Genomic DNA, 14,064 nt, shown 5'->3' on the forward strand with positions numbered 1-14,064 from the left:
AACCCTGTGAAGCTGCACTACAGAAAGACGCCACCAGGTGGCAGGCCTGGAGATTGCATGGAGGCCCCCCCCCCCCCGCCCCCACCAATTCTTTGATAATAGCACAGTGTTGAAGAGAGGGGGCCATAAAAGACTGAATTCCTGTTCATGCCAGGCTGGCTCTGCCCAACATATATGAGACTGCAAGTTCTGCCACTGTGGGCTGTGTACCCACAAGCCACAGGTCCCTCTGAACCTGTGAATCAGGTCTTGGGAGCTATTCGAGCAGGTTGGATTTTCTCCTCTGCCTCGGGGGACCTGAGAGTACGTTACAGACTTCATGACCCTTCACCCCAAAACACTTGAGTATGTATCACCTAAGAACAAGGGCATTCTCCTGTAGAACCACAATGCAATTTGCAAGTTCAGGAAATTTAACTGATACAATACTATTATCTAATGAACAGTCTATATTCAGATTTTACCAGTTGCCCAATCATGTCTTTTATACCTTTTTTCTCCCAGATCACCCATTGTATTTCTTTGTTGTATGTCTTTAGTCTCCTTTAATCTAGAATCATTCTTCAGCTTTTCTTTTAACTGTCTGACATGGATGTTTTTGAAACATACAGGCCTATTGTGAATGTCCTTCAATTTGGGTTTCTTTCATGATTAGATTCAAATTATATATTTTTGGAAAAAAAAAATAGCATGAGTAGATTGGGGGTGGTGGCTCACGCCTGTAATCCTAGCACTTTGGGAGGCCAAGGTGGGAGGATCACTTTAGCCCAGGAATTCGAGACCAGCCTATGCAACATAGCAAGACCTCCTCTCTACAAAAAATTTTAAAAATTAGCCAGGTATGGTAATGTGTGCCAGTAGTCTCAGCTACCCAGGAGGCTGAGGTGGGAGAATCACTTGGGCCTGGCAGGTGGAAGCTGCACTCCAGTCTGGGTGACAGAGCAAGACCCTGTCTCGAAAAAATATATATATATAGCATGAGTAGTACATGTTTATTAAGGACATCATGTTAGGAGGTGTGTGATGCCAGTTTGTTCTGTTACTGGTGATAGTAACTTTGACCAGTTGGTTAAGATTGCAGCTTGCCTTTTAAAAAATATAGGTATATTTACACACAGTGATTTCACATGTCTTTTAACTGTGCTGTTCAATTGTTTTGACCAGTGCACACACCCAGAAGCTATGTCCTTCGGCAGTAAAAGTTTTACAGCACAATATATGTGCTCTGCTCTCCTCCCGCAATCCTGCTCCAAGAGATCTTAAGCTGGAGGCACCAGGTCTGAATTCCAGACTCCTCCCCACCACCCACACTTCACCTCCAACTGGAGCATGACCACAGACCCATTCAGGGAGGCTGGCGGCCTCTTCATCCTGGACAGTCCCTTACTGTATGTCAAGTAGGTAATTGCCAGCATGTGTGCGCTCCTATGTGGCTGCCTGTGGGGATGCTTCTCAGTGTAGAGTGGGGGACCCTCCATGCCTTGGCCAGGCTTCAGCTCCTTTGTAGTTGGGTAGACATGAGGACAGACTGAGCTGGGGAGATCAGTGGTGGCGTTTCATCTGCTCAGTGCCATCTTTGTACCCCTCATCCCTTTGGAGATTGGTGTGTCTACCAGGTGGAACCATGGGGTAGAGCTATCCCTGACAGCTCTCCTGGACCTGGTCACACTATACCACTGGACTCCAGGCATCTTCAGCCTTGGAACCCTTATGTGGCTCTGATGGCCTGGCTTTCACTGCCTTGCTGGGAGATCTGGGCTCACGTTGCCCGGTAGCTTTAGGGTGAGTTGACTTTAGCCCCAAATTGACAGAGTAAGATCAGGTACCCCCTACTCAGGCCACGCAGTGGGAGCTGTCCCACAGGTGAGGCCCTCTCACACTGAGGCCCACAGTTGCTCCCCAGGCTTGGCAAAGCAATGGAACCCCCTGCTTTCAGAATCAGGCACAGCTACAGCCTGCGGACGGCGGAGTGCCAGCTGGGCTCTTGCTCTTTCCTGGCCTCCTCCCCTCACCCTCATTGTTGCCTCTCTCAGCTTCCTGTTGAGTTCAGGTTCTAAGGGGACTGGTGCTGACTTGTGAGGATAGAATGTAGAAGAGTTGGCCAGGTGTGGTGGCTCATGTCTGTAATCCCAGCACTTTGGGAGGCCAAGGCAGGCGGATTACCTAAGGTCAGGAGTTCAAGACCAGCCTGGCCAACATGGTGAAACCCTGTCTCTACTAAAAATACAAAAAAAAAAAAAAAAAAAAAAATTAGCTGGGTGTGGTGGTAGGTGCCTGTAATCTCAGGTACTTGGGAGGCTGAAGCAGAAGAATCATTTGAGCCCGGGAGGCAGAGGTTGCAGTGAGCAGAGATTGCGCCATTGCACTCCAGCCTGGGCAACAGAGCAAGACTCTGTCTCAAAAAAAAAAAAAAAAGAAAGAAAAAAGAAGAATGTAGAAGAGTTAACAGATTCAAAGCTCCGGAGACTGCTAAGCAAGGACTGTTGAGTTCCTGGGGCACCGAGTAGTGGACCATGCACCCCAGCCTGAGGACCAGGTGTCTGGGGGGACCTGGGCTCCCAGTCTTCCTGAGACCAGAGTAGCTGGGGCATCATCACAGATCTCACTGTGAAGCCGGGGTCCCTCTGAGCAGGCCCTCTAGAGGAGTGTTTGTGGACCACTTGCAGGCGTGTCTCTGGAGGGACGCATAGCCAGATGATTGGAGGATGGGGCAGGGAAAGGGGGGGTCTGTCCCTGGGAGCTGTGTCTTTGCTCACCCTACTAGTAAGCCTGCAGCAGCTTCCGGTTTTCTGGGCCTGCCTCTTCATGACGCTTCCTTTGCTTCAGTCAACTCTGGGTAGCATGAAGAGGTGGCAGGAAGGGAGGCAGCCTTGCTCCCTCTTCCCCCGCAAGCATCTTTTTCGTCTCCCTGCGCGTCTGCTGCCATCCTTCTGTCGGCCTGTGTCTTGGAGCAGTTCCCACGCCAGTTGCTTGAGTCGAATCCTGAGATGGGGGAGGGGCGGGTCAGGCTGAGCCCACTGATTGTCTGTGCTGCAGCTGCTCCCTGCAAACTGTTGTCTAGACCATGCCTGTGCGTAGGCGCGTAGGCAGCGTCTACACAGATGTTACGCGCCTCCATGGTGCTCTCCAGGGACCTGGGAAAGAAAGAGGTGGCTTACTGCTCCCGGGAAGACAGAGAACAGGATCAGAAGGGTGGTGATACCAACTTACTACTGGAAGCAGTGGGCAGCGCAGGACAGGCCCAGGGCCACCGACCCTGGCAATGACTGTCACCAGCTGGAGGGAAGGTATCCGTTCACTCATGGAGTATCTGCTGGGCCTGGCAGTGGGCTGCAGTGGTTTTATATATATGTTTATACATTTGTTTTTCCTTGTGAAATTTTTAGTTGTGGTGGAATTTTTCTGGTGGAGGGGGGCAGACATTGAGCATATAAACACAAATAAATACATAGTTACAAAATCTGGAAAGTACTATGGAGGAAAATTACAGACCACCATGAGTGAGACTAACTGGGACCCACTGGTCATGAGGTTATCAAGGAAGACTTCTCTGAGGAAGTGATACTTAGATTGAGAAGGATGCGTAGGAGTTAGCCAAGCAAAGAGCAGGAACACAGTGCCAGACACATTACTGCCCAGCTTTTAAAGATATTTCTAGAAGCAGTTTTACCCTTCTCTGCTTTTATGTGAATGACACTGAATCTGCTTCCAGCATGAGCCTCTTTGGCAGAAGGCCCAGCCAAGCCTAACTGTGGCTTCTGCTCCATCTGGGGACTGTTGGGGCTCAGTGAGTTACACAATCCTAGTTATTCTCAAAATTAAGTCATGGCTGTGCTCCCCAGTGGCACAGCTCTGAAAACAAATTGGGAGCCTGGTAGATTAGACCTGCAGTGCAATGGATCATCCCTCTTACTTTCTGGTGCACCACATATAGTCAGTCTCCTAGGGTTTAGAATAAGGGCCAAAACAGGCCGGGCGCGGTGCTCATGCCTGTAATCCCAACACTTTGGGAGGCCGAGGCGGGCGTATCGCCTGAGGTCGGGAGTTCGAGACCAGCCTGACCAACATGGAAGAACCCCATCTCTACTAAAAATACAAAATTAGGTGGGTGTGGTGGCACATGCCTGTAATCCCAGCTACTTGGGAGGCTGAGCAGGAGAATCACTTGAACCTGGGAGGCGGAGGTTGCGGTGAGCCAAGATCATGCCATTGCACTCCAGCCTGGGCAACAAGAGCGAGACTCCATCTCAAAAAAAAAAAAAAAAAAAGAATAAGGGCCAAAACAATAGCATGTGAGGATTTCACCTTACTGGTGAAGACACACCTGTTCTCAGAGTAGGAGACGGCTTCCAGGAGTATCAGCAAAAACAAACTAAAGGAAAAGACAGAAATATTTACATAAAAAGTCAACCTTATTTTTAATTTTAATTAAAAAAATTTAAATGTTATATTAATTTTATTGAGATGGGTCTCGCAACGTTGCCCAGGCTGGTCTCGAACTCCTGGGCTCAAGCAATCCTCCCGCCTCAGCCTCCCAAAGTGCTGGGATTACAGGCATGAGCCACCGCACCCAGCCCTTAACCATTTCTTTTTATTTTTTTAATTAAAAAAAAAAGATGAAAAAGCTATATGTCAGTTACATCCTTACATAGAAAGAGTTTCTAAAAATCAGTAACACTAATACATGGCAGTAAAAAATAGAAAAAGAATATAAAGGAAATTCATAAAAGAAATAATAGACACAGCCAGTAAGCATATGAAACAAATTCAACCTCAGATATAATGAAAGAATTATGGATTTTAAAATGCTATGCTTTTTTTGCCCACCCAATTAGCCATTTATAAGAGTAAGGAAATAACTCAGTCCTGGTGCAAGTTCTGGAACTCACTGGACTGTAAATTGGCACAGCCATCCTGGAAGCAGCCTGGCAGCATCTGTCAAATACCTTAAAAACATGTCCCCCTTGTATTAGCCTAATGGGGATTTTTTTAAAATGTGCCCCACTTGACTCTGCAATTCTGCTTCTTGGAATTTATCCAGAGGGAGACAGATAAGTATGACAAGATGTATACTTTTTTTGTTGTTGTTGTTTTTTCTTTTGAGACGGAGTCTTGCTCTGTCGCCCAGGCTGGAGTACAGCGGCGCGATCTCGGCTCACTGCAAGCTCCGCCTCCTGGGTTCACACTATTCTCCTGCCTCAGCCTCCCGAGTAGCTGGGACTACAGGTGCCCACCACCACACCCGGCTAATTTTTTGTATTTTTAGTGGAGACAGGGTTTCACCGTGTTAACCAGGATGGTCTCGATCTCCTGACCTCGTGATCTTCCCTCCTTGGCCTCCCAAAGTGCCGGGATTACAGGTGTGAGCCACCGCGCCTGGCTGACAAGATGTATACTTGTATGTGCGTGACTATTAATTCTTTTTTTTTTTTTTTTTTTTGAGACAGAGTCTCACTCTGTCACCCAGGCTGGAGTGCAGTGGTGCGATCTGGGCTCACTGCAAGCTCCGCCTCCCAGGTTCACGCTATTCTCCTGCCTCAGCCTTCCGAGTAGCTGGGACTACAGGTGCCCGCCACCATGCTCAGCTAATTTTTTTTTTTTTGTATTTTTAGTAGAGACGGGGTTTCACCGTGTTAGCCAGGATGGTCTCGATCTCCTGACCTCGTGATCCGCCCGCTTCGGCCTCCCAAAGTGCTGGTATTACAGGCGTGAGCCACCGCGCCCGGCTAATTCTTTTTAAATGGAAAGAACCTAGATGTCCATAAATAGGGAATGGTCAGAGAAATCACTGTATATTTGTACCAAGGAGCCTGTGTAGCTATTTCAAGTGATGTTGCAAAAGAATATTGTGATGCAGGGATGTTAATGGGTTTTTGTTTTGTTTTTTACAGCTTTATTGAGATGTATTTCACATACTATACAATTTATCCTTAATGGTTTTTGTTTGTTTTAAGATGGAGTCTTGCTGTGTCCCCTAGGCTGGAGTACAATGGCACCATCTCAGCTCATGCAACCTCCGCCTCCCCAGTTCAAGCGATTTTCCTGCCTCAGCCTCCCGAGACAGGCACCCACCATCATGCCCAGCTAATTTTTTTTTTTGAGACAGAGTCTTACTCTGTTGCCCAGGCTGAAGTGCAGTGGCGTGATCTCAGCTCACTGAAGACTCCGTGTCCTGGGTTCAAGCGATTCTCGTGCCTCAGCCACCAAGTAGGTGGGATTACAGGTGTGCACCACCAGGACCAGCTAATTTCTGTATTTTTAGTAGAGATGGGGTTTCACCATGTTGGCCAGACTGGCCTTGAACTCCTGACTTCAGGTGATCCACCCACCTTGGCCTCCCTAAGTGCTGGGATTAAAAGCATGGAGTCAATGCGCCAGGCCTCCCTTAATGTATTTTAGGTGGGAAAAAAGGAAACATAAAATAGCATTACAGTGTGGTCCACATGTTTGTAATAATAAAACTTTGTATAAGCATACACACAGTCACACACAGGAAAAACATGCTTGAATGTTAACAGCAGTTATATCTGGGAGGTAAGGTCATGGGTACCTTATTTTCTTATTTTTGCATATGCGTATTTTCTAATGTTTCTGCAGAGAACATCAGTTACTTTTATATGAAGAAAAATACAGGAACAGGCTGGAGTTCTGTGTTTTTGAGTCCATTATGGAAGGGTAAAGGCTACACTCCTAAGGTGGGTGTCAGGCCTCTATCCTGGGCCACCTCTCACCACTCCCTGCCTCGCGTTGGATGCTTCAGCAACACAAACTACCTGGCGTTGGTGGCTTGCATGCCATTTCTTACCTGGGCATGTTTGCTCACTGAGGCCCTCCTACCGTGAAGGTCCTTGCCCTTTGCCTGGCCCACTCCTGTATCCTTAGGGAAATTTTCCCGGAGCTCTGCACCCACACTGGGCATCCTGTGACCCTGACCTTCCCCATGTGGAACGCGTCTGTACACATCTGTTTCCTTGTCCCCCCCGGATCCTGCTTTGCCAAGGTGTTTGACTTTGGAGAGCTGGAAGAGACAACTCCTCTTTTGTGTTTTTATCTGTTATTTTTTAATCTGTGTCCAGAGGTGTCTTTTAGCCTCTGGCCCCAATGTCCGCCTTTCATTTTTACGCAGGAGGATCTCAGGATTATCAGGCAAATCAGAGTGCTCAGTGATCTTCAGTAGTGTTCTTTAACTGACTCTTAAATACACAATGAATTTTCTTTTTCTGAAAAGTAATTCAGGAAAAGTTTGAGTTTATGAGGGAAGAGAAAGTAAACCCTGCCATTGACAATTTTGGGGGGTTCTTTCATCTGAGAGGACCAGAGAGTCAAGGAAAGATGGGGAGAGGGGTTCTCAGGGCTGTAGTCATCAAACTCCATGGGCATAAGAAGCCCCCAGGCCTCGTGTAACAAGCATCCCATTCCTGGGGCCCACTGTCCAGATACGGGCCAGGAATGGGCACCTCGGGTCATTAGGCTGTAGGTATTTGGAGGGCAGGTCTCACTTTGGGAATAGTTGCTCACCTCAGGGCTGGGGTTCAGCTGGATGGGGCTGGCTCTCCTCTCTGTCTCTGTGGTAGTCTCTTGGGGCTCTGTTTGGCATTAGCATCTGCACAAAGCCCAGTTTTCTCCTCTCTGAATTTAACTGGCCACTTGGTGGTGGTGTGTTGGCTCCCTGCCTCTGTACCCTGTATATGCTGCCTTAAAGGATGTCCACCTTTAGCATCTAATTAATCCCAAGTAAAGGAGCTGTGGTTCTTTGTCACTTGGAGCCTTGGATGCTCCTCTGGGAGCAGGAGGAGTTGGAGGCAGCAGAGGCAGCTGTGTGACGCATCCCAAGTCAAAGACCTGCAGGCTGGGTTAGCATAAGGAAACTCGCTGACTTACTCAGTGAGAAGGGGTCTTTCTGTCTTGTCTAGAGCTGAGAATGAAGCGGAGAGCATCAGACAGAGGAGCTGGGGAAACGTCGGCCAGGGCCAAGGCTCTAGGAAGTGGGATTTCTGGAAATAATGCAAAGAGAGCTGGACCATTCATCCTTGGTAAGCCTCTGACCTTTGGGAAAAATGGGTGGGCTGGGAGGCAGGGGCAGGGCACATTGGCTCGCATGATCTGACCTACAGACATCAGAGTGAGGTGGCCCGCCCACAGCAGTGTGTGGTCCTGCCCTGCCCCAGGCCTGGTCCCTAGCTTCACTACTTGAAACGGAGTATGTTTATATCAGTGGAAGACCCAAGCCTTGGGTCACTCTGTACCAGGGGCTGTCAGTGTTTTAGCCATACCAGCCTTAGATCAGCCTTAGCCAATAGCTAGGCTCCGACTCTCCCCCCAGAGAATCCTATGTGTGCCCCTAGAATGGTGACGTGCTCACAGGAAGCACACCCATTAGAAGTCATTAGCTGCGTTAGAACCCAAGCTCTGGCCAGGTGCAATAGCTCACTTATGTAATCCCAGCACTTTGCGAGGCTGAGGTGAGAGGATCACTTGTGGCTAAGAGTTCAAGACTTCGCAAGCTTGGGCAACATAGTGAGATCCCATCTCTACTAGAAAAATATAAAAATTAATTGGGTGTGGTGTCACATGCCTGTAGTCTTAGCTACTTGGGAGGCTGAGGCAGGAGGATTACTTGAGCCCAGGAGTTTGAGGTTACAGTGAGTCGTGATCACGCCACGACTAGGCTGCATTCCAGCCTAGGCAACGGTGCGAGACTCTGTCTCTAAAAAAATAAAATAAAATGAAAACCCAAGATCTATCATCCAAGGCACTGCTTTATGCCATTTTTGGATGGCATAATTTCACAAAGCATTTTGTATAGCCCCCCAAATTTATTTAAATTGGCACAGAAATCCTGGCACAGGTGTTGGCAGTTGGCCAGAGGAGCAGCAGAGCATTTCTGCATGATGCATAAGGACCAGCAGTCCAAATTGCTTATAGTCAGGGTTGCGGCCAGAGACTGGGCGTGAGTTTTACTTTGGGACAGCATTTTGGACTTACAGGCACAGGATAGTTCCAGCTCCAGTCATTCAGTACATACTTAATGGTGTGTACCTACTACGTGCCAGGCCTGTGCTGTTTGCCAGGCATGCAGCAGTGAATAAGACAAGTTCCTGCCCTCACAGAGAAACAGAGTAAACAACTCACCAGTCATCACCGGTGGTGCAAGTGCCTTGAAGGAAGTTCCACGATGACGTGAGATGAGAAGGTCCCGTAGGTAGGGCAGGCAAGAAAGGCCTGTTTATGAGGAAGCACCATATGAGCTGACACCTGAGGAGGAGAAGCAGCAACTGTGGGGAAAGCTGGGGAAGAACATTGCAGACAGAAGAAACAGCACTGCAGAGGCCCAGCAGCAGGAAAGGGTTTACCATGTTGGGAACTAGGAGCCCAACATTAGGAGCTGGAGTGTGGCATGGGACAGGGAATGGAACATCCTGTTAGAAAGGTGGGCGGGAACTGAATCATGCAAGGCCTTGGGGGCCAGACAAAGGAGTTTGGGTGGTATGTTAAGAGCAGTGGGTCTGTGAACATTGCACTGGTAAAAAGGAAAACAAAGAGCCGCGGAGCTTCGTTAAGAGTTTTTTCACGCAGCAGTGGCACTGTGACATCAGATTTCCACTCTCAAAGCTTGGGCAAGGTGCTGTCACGGGACAGTGAGCACTGTGCATCTCCAGAAGTACAGAAAGTCCCCAAAGCTGGCACTTGAACAGGGGCCAGATGGCTGTATCAGAATCACCAGGGAACCTGTTGCGGCTCTAGTTTCCTGGATCCTCACCCTGAAGTTGCTCTTCAGGGGATCCAGGATCTCTTGGGTTTTGTTGATTTTTTTGAGGCAGGGCTTTGTTCTTTTGCCCTGGCTGGAGTGCAGTGGCACAAACACAGTTCACTGCAGCCTCAACCTCCTGGGCTCAAACGATCCTCCCACCTCAGCCTTCCAAGTAGCTGGGTCTACAGGTATGCTCCACCATGCTCAACCAATATTTTATTTTTTGTAGAGAAGAAGTCTCACTGTGTTGCCCAGGCTGGTCTCAAACTCCTGGGCTCAAGCAGTCCTCCCACCTCAGCCTCCCAAAGTGTTGGGATTACAGGTGTGAGCCACCACACCCAGCCTGGATCTCTTGTTTTTAATAGATGCTCACTAGAGATTCCAGCGTGCACCCAGGGTTGAAAACCTCTCTTTGGGAAATGTGTCTGCAAAAGCTGGATGTGCTCCAGGCAGAGCACACATACCCCTCTATTTTTGGAGGGGAGACCTTGAAAACTCTCCACCAGGAGACCTTGGAGGGTCAGTCCAGTACACGTGAGCTATGGTGCCCTCCTGAATAGAAGGTCTAGTAAAAGACCACGTGGTGACCTGGCGTTGTGACAGCCAGGGCTTCTGAAAAGTAGACCAGCAGCTCTCTGTGCCGTAGGTCCCCGTCTGGGCAACTCACCGGTGCCAAGCATAGTGCAGTGTTTGGCGAGGAAAGATGGCACGGATGACTTCTATCAGCTGAAGGTAAGTGAGACATGGGGGTGAGGGTGCCTCAGGAACAGGGCCTGTCATGCCAACCCACTCCTCCCTCCTCCACCTTCACACCTGCGTCATTGTGAACAAGAGTAGTGCCATTTCTTCCCGAGAAGCAATCAAGTTCACAGTCTCCCTCAGAACAACTTCTGATTTAAAGAGTTTTGTCTGTGCATAAATTACATCACCATCATATTAAGAAAAACGATTTCACTTGGTGTGTTTGTGTGTGCATTGTGCACAAATGTCATGTGGTAAAAAGCCCCCTGCTTCCCCCGTTCTGGTTGTTCTGCTGTGTAAAGTGAGGTGTTCTGGTTTTGGTTTTATTTTTATGCTTTCCTAAAGATCCTGACCCTGGAGGAGAGGGGGGACCAAGGCATAGAGAGCCAGGAAGAGCGGCAGGGCAAGATGCTGCTGCACACCGAGTACTCACTGCTGTCTCTCCTGCACACGCAGGATGGCGTGGTGCACCACCACGGCCTCTTCCAGGTGAGCGGCCTGCCCCCTCACCCTTTGCGCCCACCTCTGGCTGGCTCTGGGGGCTGCCACTTGCTGGGGCCACAGCCATACGAGCAGCTCACGTGACCCTTGGGTGTCCCTGCCATGCTAGGTACATCAGGACTTCCAGGGTGGGTGAGATGGGCTGGGCTGGAAGTCAGGCTGGGCCACACTAGCTGTGCTTCTGTGGGGATGGTTATAGCCTAGCCAGGAATGCACACAGTTTGCATCTTAACAGCAGCCAGGCTTTCTTTGAAGAGCCACTTTTCTGAGAAAAGAGGAAAGCAAGAAGTCACTTAAAGACACCCAGGCCCAGGCCGGGCACGGTGGCTCACAGCTGTAATCCCAGCAACTTGGGAAGCCGAGGTGGGCAGATCACAAGGTCAGGAGATCGAGACCATCCTGGCCAACAAGGTGAAACCCCGTCTCCACTAAAAATACAAAAATTAGCTGGGCATGGTGGCGCACACCTGTAGTCCCAGCTACTCGGGAGGCTGAGGCAGGAGAATCGCTTGAGCCCGGGAGGTGGAGGTTGCAGTGAGCCAAGATTGTGCCACTGAACTCCAGCCTGGGTGACAGAGCGAGACTCCGTCTCAAAAGGGCCCCCTTGTCCTTTTTTTTAAAATTTTTTTTTTTGAGACATTTACTGGACAAACTGAAATGCCTGAGCAGGCAGAAGAACAGGTGGTCAGATCCCTTAGGAAAGGTATTGATTAACAGTGTGTACCTGACAAGAACCATTCTTGGGGCAGCACTGAAGTTGTGTCTCCAGAAATGAAGAGTTGGGTTCAGAATGACTGGGAGGCCTCCTTCACAGGCCTGGGAACAGCCCCATTCCTCAGCTGAGCATCCACTGAGCCCTCAGCCATTTGCTGGCCAGGACCAGCTCTTGCTAAGACAGACCTGCTGTTTGAGAGGCACACAGTGCCAGAGAGAGCAGTCACATTTTGATGCTGACAGTCCTGGATTCAGCTAGTATGACCTTGGGCAAGTCACTTAAGGTCTCTAGGCCTCAGATTCCCCATCTATAAAATGGGGATAGTGATAACAGTACCTACCTCCAGTGGTGGTTGGGACGATGAATGAGATTGTGTCAAGCACTGAGCTGCTGCTGGAACACTGTCATCATCATTGCTGTTCAGGCATAAAAACTCCTTGTCAGCTTGAGTTCCTAAAATAAAACAAAGGGAAAACACTTCCCATCCCCATGTATACACCCCAGCAAGGTCTTTGTTCTTAGATTTGCAATTAGAGGTGACTCAGAGTATTTTTAGGCAACTCCAAAAATTAGAGTATCCCCATAAACATGAAATCAAATTGAGGGTGATTGTGGTTTCTTGGTATTTTGTCTGTGATATCTTCAGAAGCTTGGCCTTAGTTCATGTCATTTTGGATGAGAGAACCTGGGTGATCAGAAGTGTTTCTAGTGTACTGTTTGTGTGCCAGACACTGTGCTAGGAAAAGCAAATATGAGGTGTGGTCCTGCTCTTAAGAAGAAATGCGGAGGCCGGGCGAGGTGGCTTATGCCTGTAATCCCAGCACTTTGGGAGGCTAAGGTGGTCGGATCATGAGGTCAGGAGATTGAGACCATCCTGGCTAACACGGTGAAAACCCATCTCTACTAAAAGTACAAAAAATTAGCCGGGCATGGTGGTGGGCACCTGTAGTCCCAGCTACTCGGGAGGCTGAGGCAGGAGAATGGCATGAACCTGGGAGGCGGAGCTTGCAGTGAGCCAAGAGCGTGATACTGCACTCCAGCCTGGGCAACAGAGTGAGACTCCGTCTCACAAAAAAAAAAAAAAAAGAAAGAAAAAGAAGAAATGTGGATATTCAGTCCTTCAGGAGTTCCCCAGAGGGGACAGTCAGTCTACCCCGCATGACACCAAGGACTTCCTCAAGCTGGTCAGATGAAGTCCCCCTGTTTTTTGTCTTACTCGAAATACCTTTCAGCAAGGAAAATGGGTCTAGAGTTTGCTACCATTGTGTCCATCTCGCAGCCACAACATTGGTGGCAGTACCCACTTACTGAGCCCTGGCAGTGCATGACCTAAGCACAGGACATGGATTGTCTTATTTACTTCTCTTGGGCTGTGGGGGAAAGATTACTAGCTCCCTTTTACCGATGAGGAACTAGAGACCTGGAGAGGGTAAGCAGACTGCCCCAGGTCCCACAGCTAAGACAAGGTGGCTGGGGCCTGAACCCAGCAGTCTGAGGTCAAAGTCACTCTTAGCCATCATGTGACTGTCGGGAGTACTGCATCCCGACAGTCCTCTTTTCTGAGAAAAGAGGAAAGCAGGAAGGCACTTGAGGAAAACAGGTGTCCTGGATACACAGAACCTGTATGGCCTCTGGAGCCTGCCAAGATTGACCTCTTTCTAACTTCCACCATCTTAGATATCAAAAGGGGGTTCTGTTGGTGATTACTGGAATCTGGGTGCCATGGAGGGAGGATTCCCATTTTTGCTGCTTGAGCACTGGGCTAAGAGGGCCCTTGGGCTCTAAACGCCCAGACCTGATCTGAATCCTTTGCATTATGATCAAAGCATTAAGCCTTCACCTGAGATGTTTTAGCTTCAGCCTCTTGCTGGTCCTGGCATTTGGCACACAAGAGGCTGCACAGTGCCGAGCTGCCCCATGGTCTAGGCTGCCCAGGCCTCAGTCCTCTCTGGCCCGCACATGCAGGCTAATTCCAGGCTCCCTCACTGGTTTGAGTGTCCCACTCCAGAGGAGAGTCCCAGGCCCTGGCCTTGGCCCTGCCAAGTTCACAGCCAAGCCCTGCGCTGCCCCCTTGCCTCCCAGGACCGCACCTGTGAAATCGTTGAGGACACAGAATCCAGCCGGATGGTTAAGAAGATGAAGAAGCGCATCTGCCTCGTCCTGGACTGCCTCTGTGCTCATGACTTCAGCGACAAGACTGCTGACCTCATCAACCTGCAGCACTACGTCATCAAGGAGAAGAGGCTCAGCGAGAGGGAGACTGTGGTCATCTTCTACGACGTGGTCCGCGTGGTGGAGGCCCTGCACCAGGTGAGGCCACACCCTGCCGCTGCGCCTTCTGGCCACAGAAAGCCAC

At 49.4% G+C, this 14,064-nt stretch overlaps 1 protein-coding gene across 27 annotated transcripts in view; it reads left to right on the top strand.

Annotated features, from left to right (window-relative positions):
* STK40 (serine/threonine kinase 40) overlaps window positions 1-14,064 on the top strand; it is a 46,234-nt gene that overhangs the window by 16,710 nt on the left and 15,460 nt on the right. For 3 of the 27 annotated variants that reach the window (NM_001329736.1, XM_063809288.1, XM_024345661.3), the window contains exons 2-5: window positions 7,914-8,033; window positions 10,398-10,483; window positions 10,838-10,981; window positions 13,791-14,018. In NM_001329736.1, coding sequence (NP_001316665.1) covers window positions 7,922-8,033; window positions 10,398-10,483; window positions 10,838-10,981; window positions 13,791-14,018 — 570 coding nt within the window. In that variant the 5' untranslated portion in view covers window positions 7,914-7,921. Of the gene's footprint in view, window positions 1-1,164; window positions 1,402-5,954; window positions 6,224-6,597; window positions 6,696-7,913; window positions 8,034-10,382; window positions 10,484-10,837; window positions 10,982-13,790; window positions 14,019-14,064 lie in introns of those variants that run through there. The other 24 variants (XM_063808563.1, XM_024345637.3, XM_063808940.1 and 21 more) reach the window with 23 other exon arrangements.

This window comes from Pan troglodytes, chromosome 1 (genome assembly GCF_028858775.2).
Source record: "Pan troglodytes isolate AG18354 chromosome 1, NHGRI_mPanTro3-v2.0_pri, whole genome shotgun sequence".
NCBI classification, from domain to species: Eukaryota; Metazoa; Chordata; class Mammalia; order Primates; family Hominidae; genus Pan; species Pan troglodytes.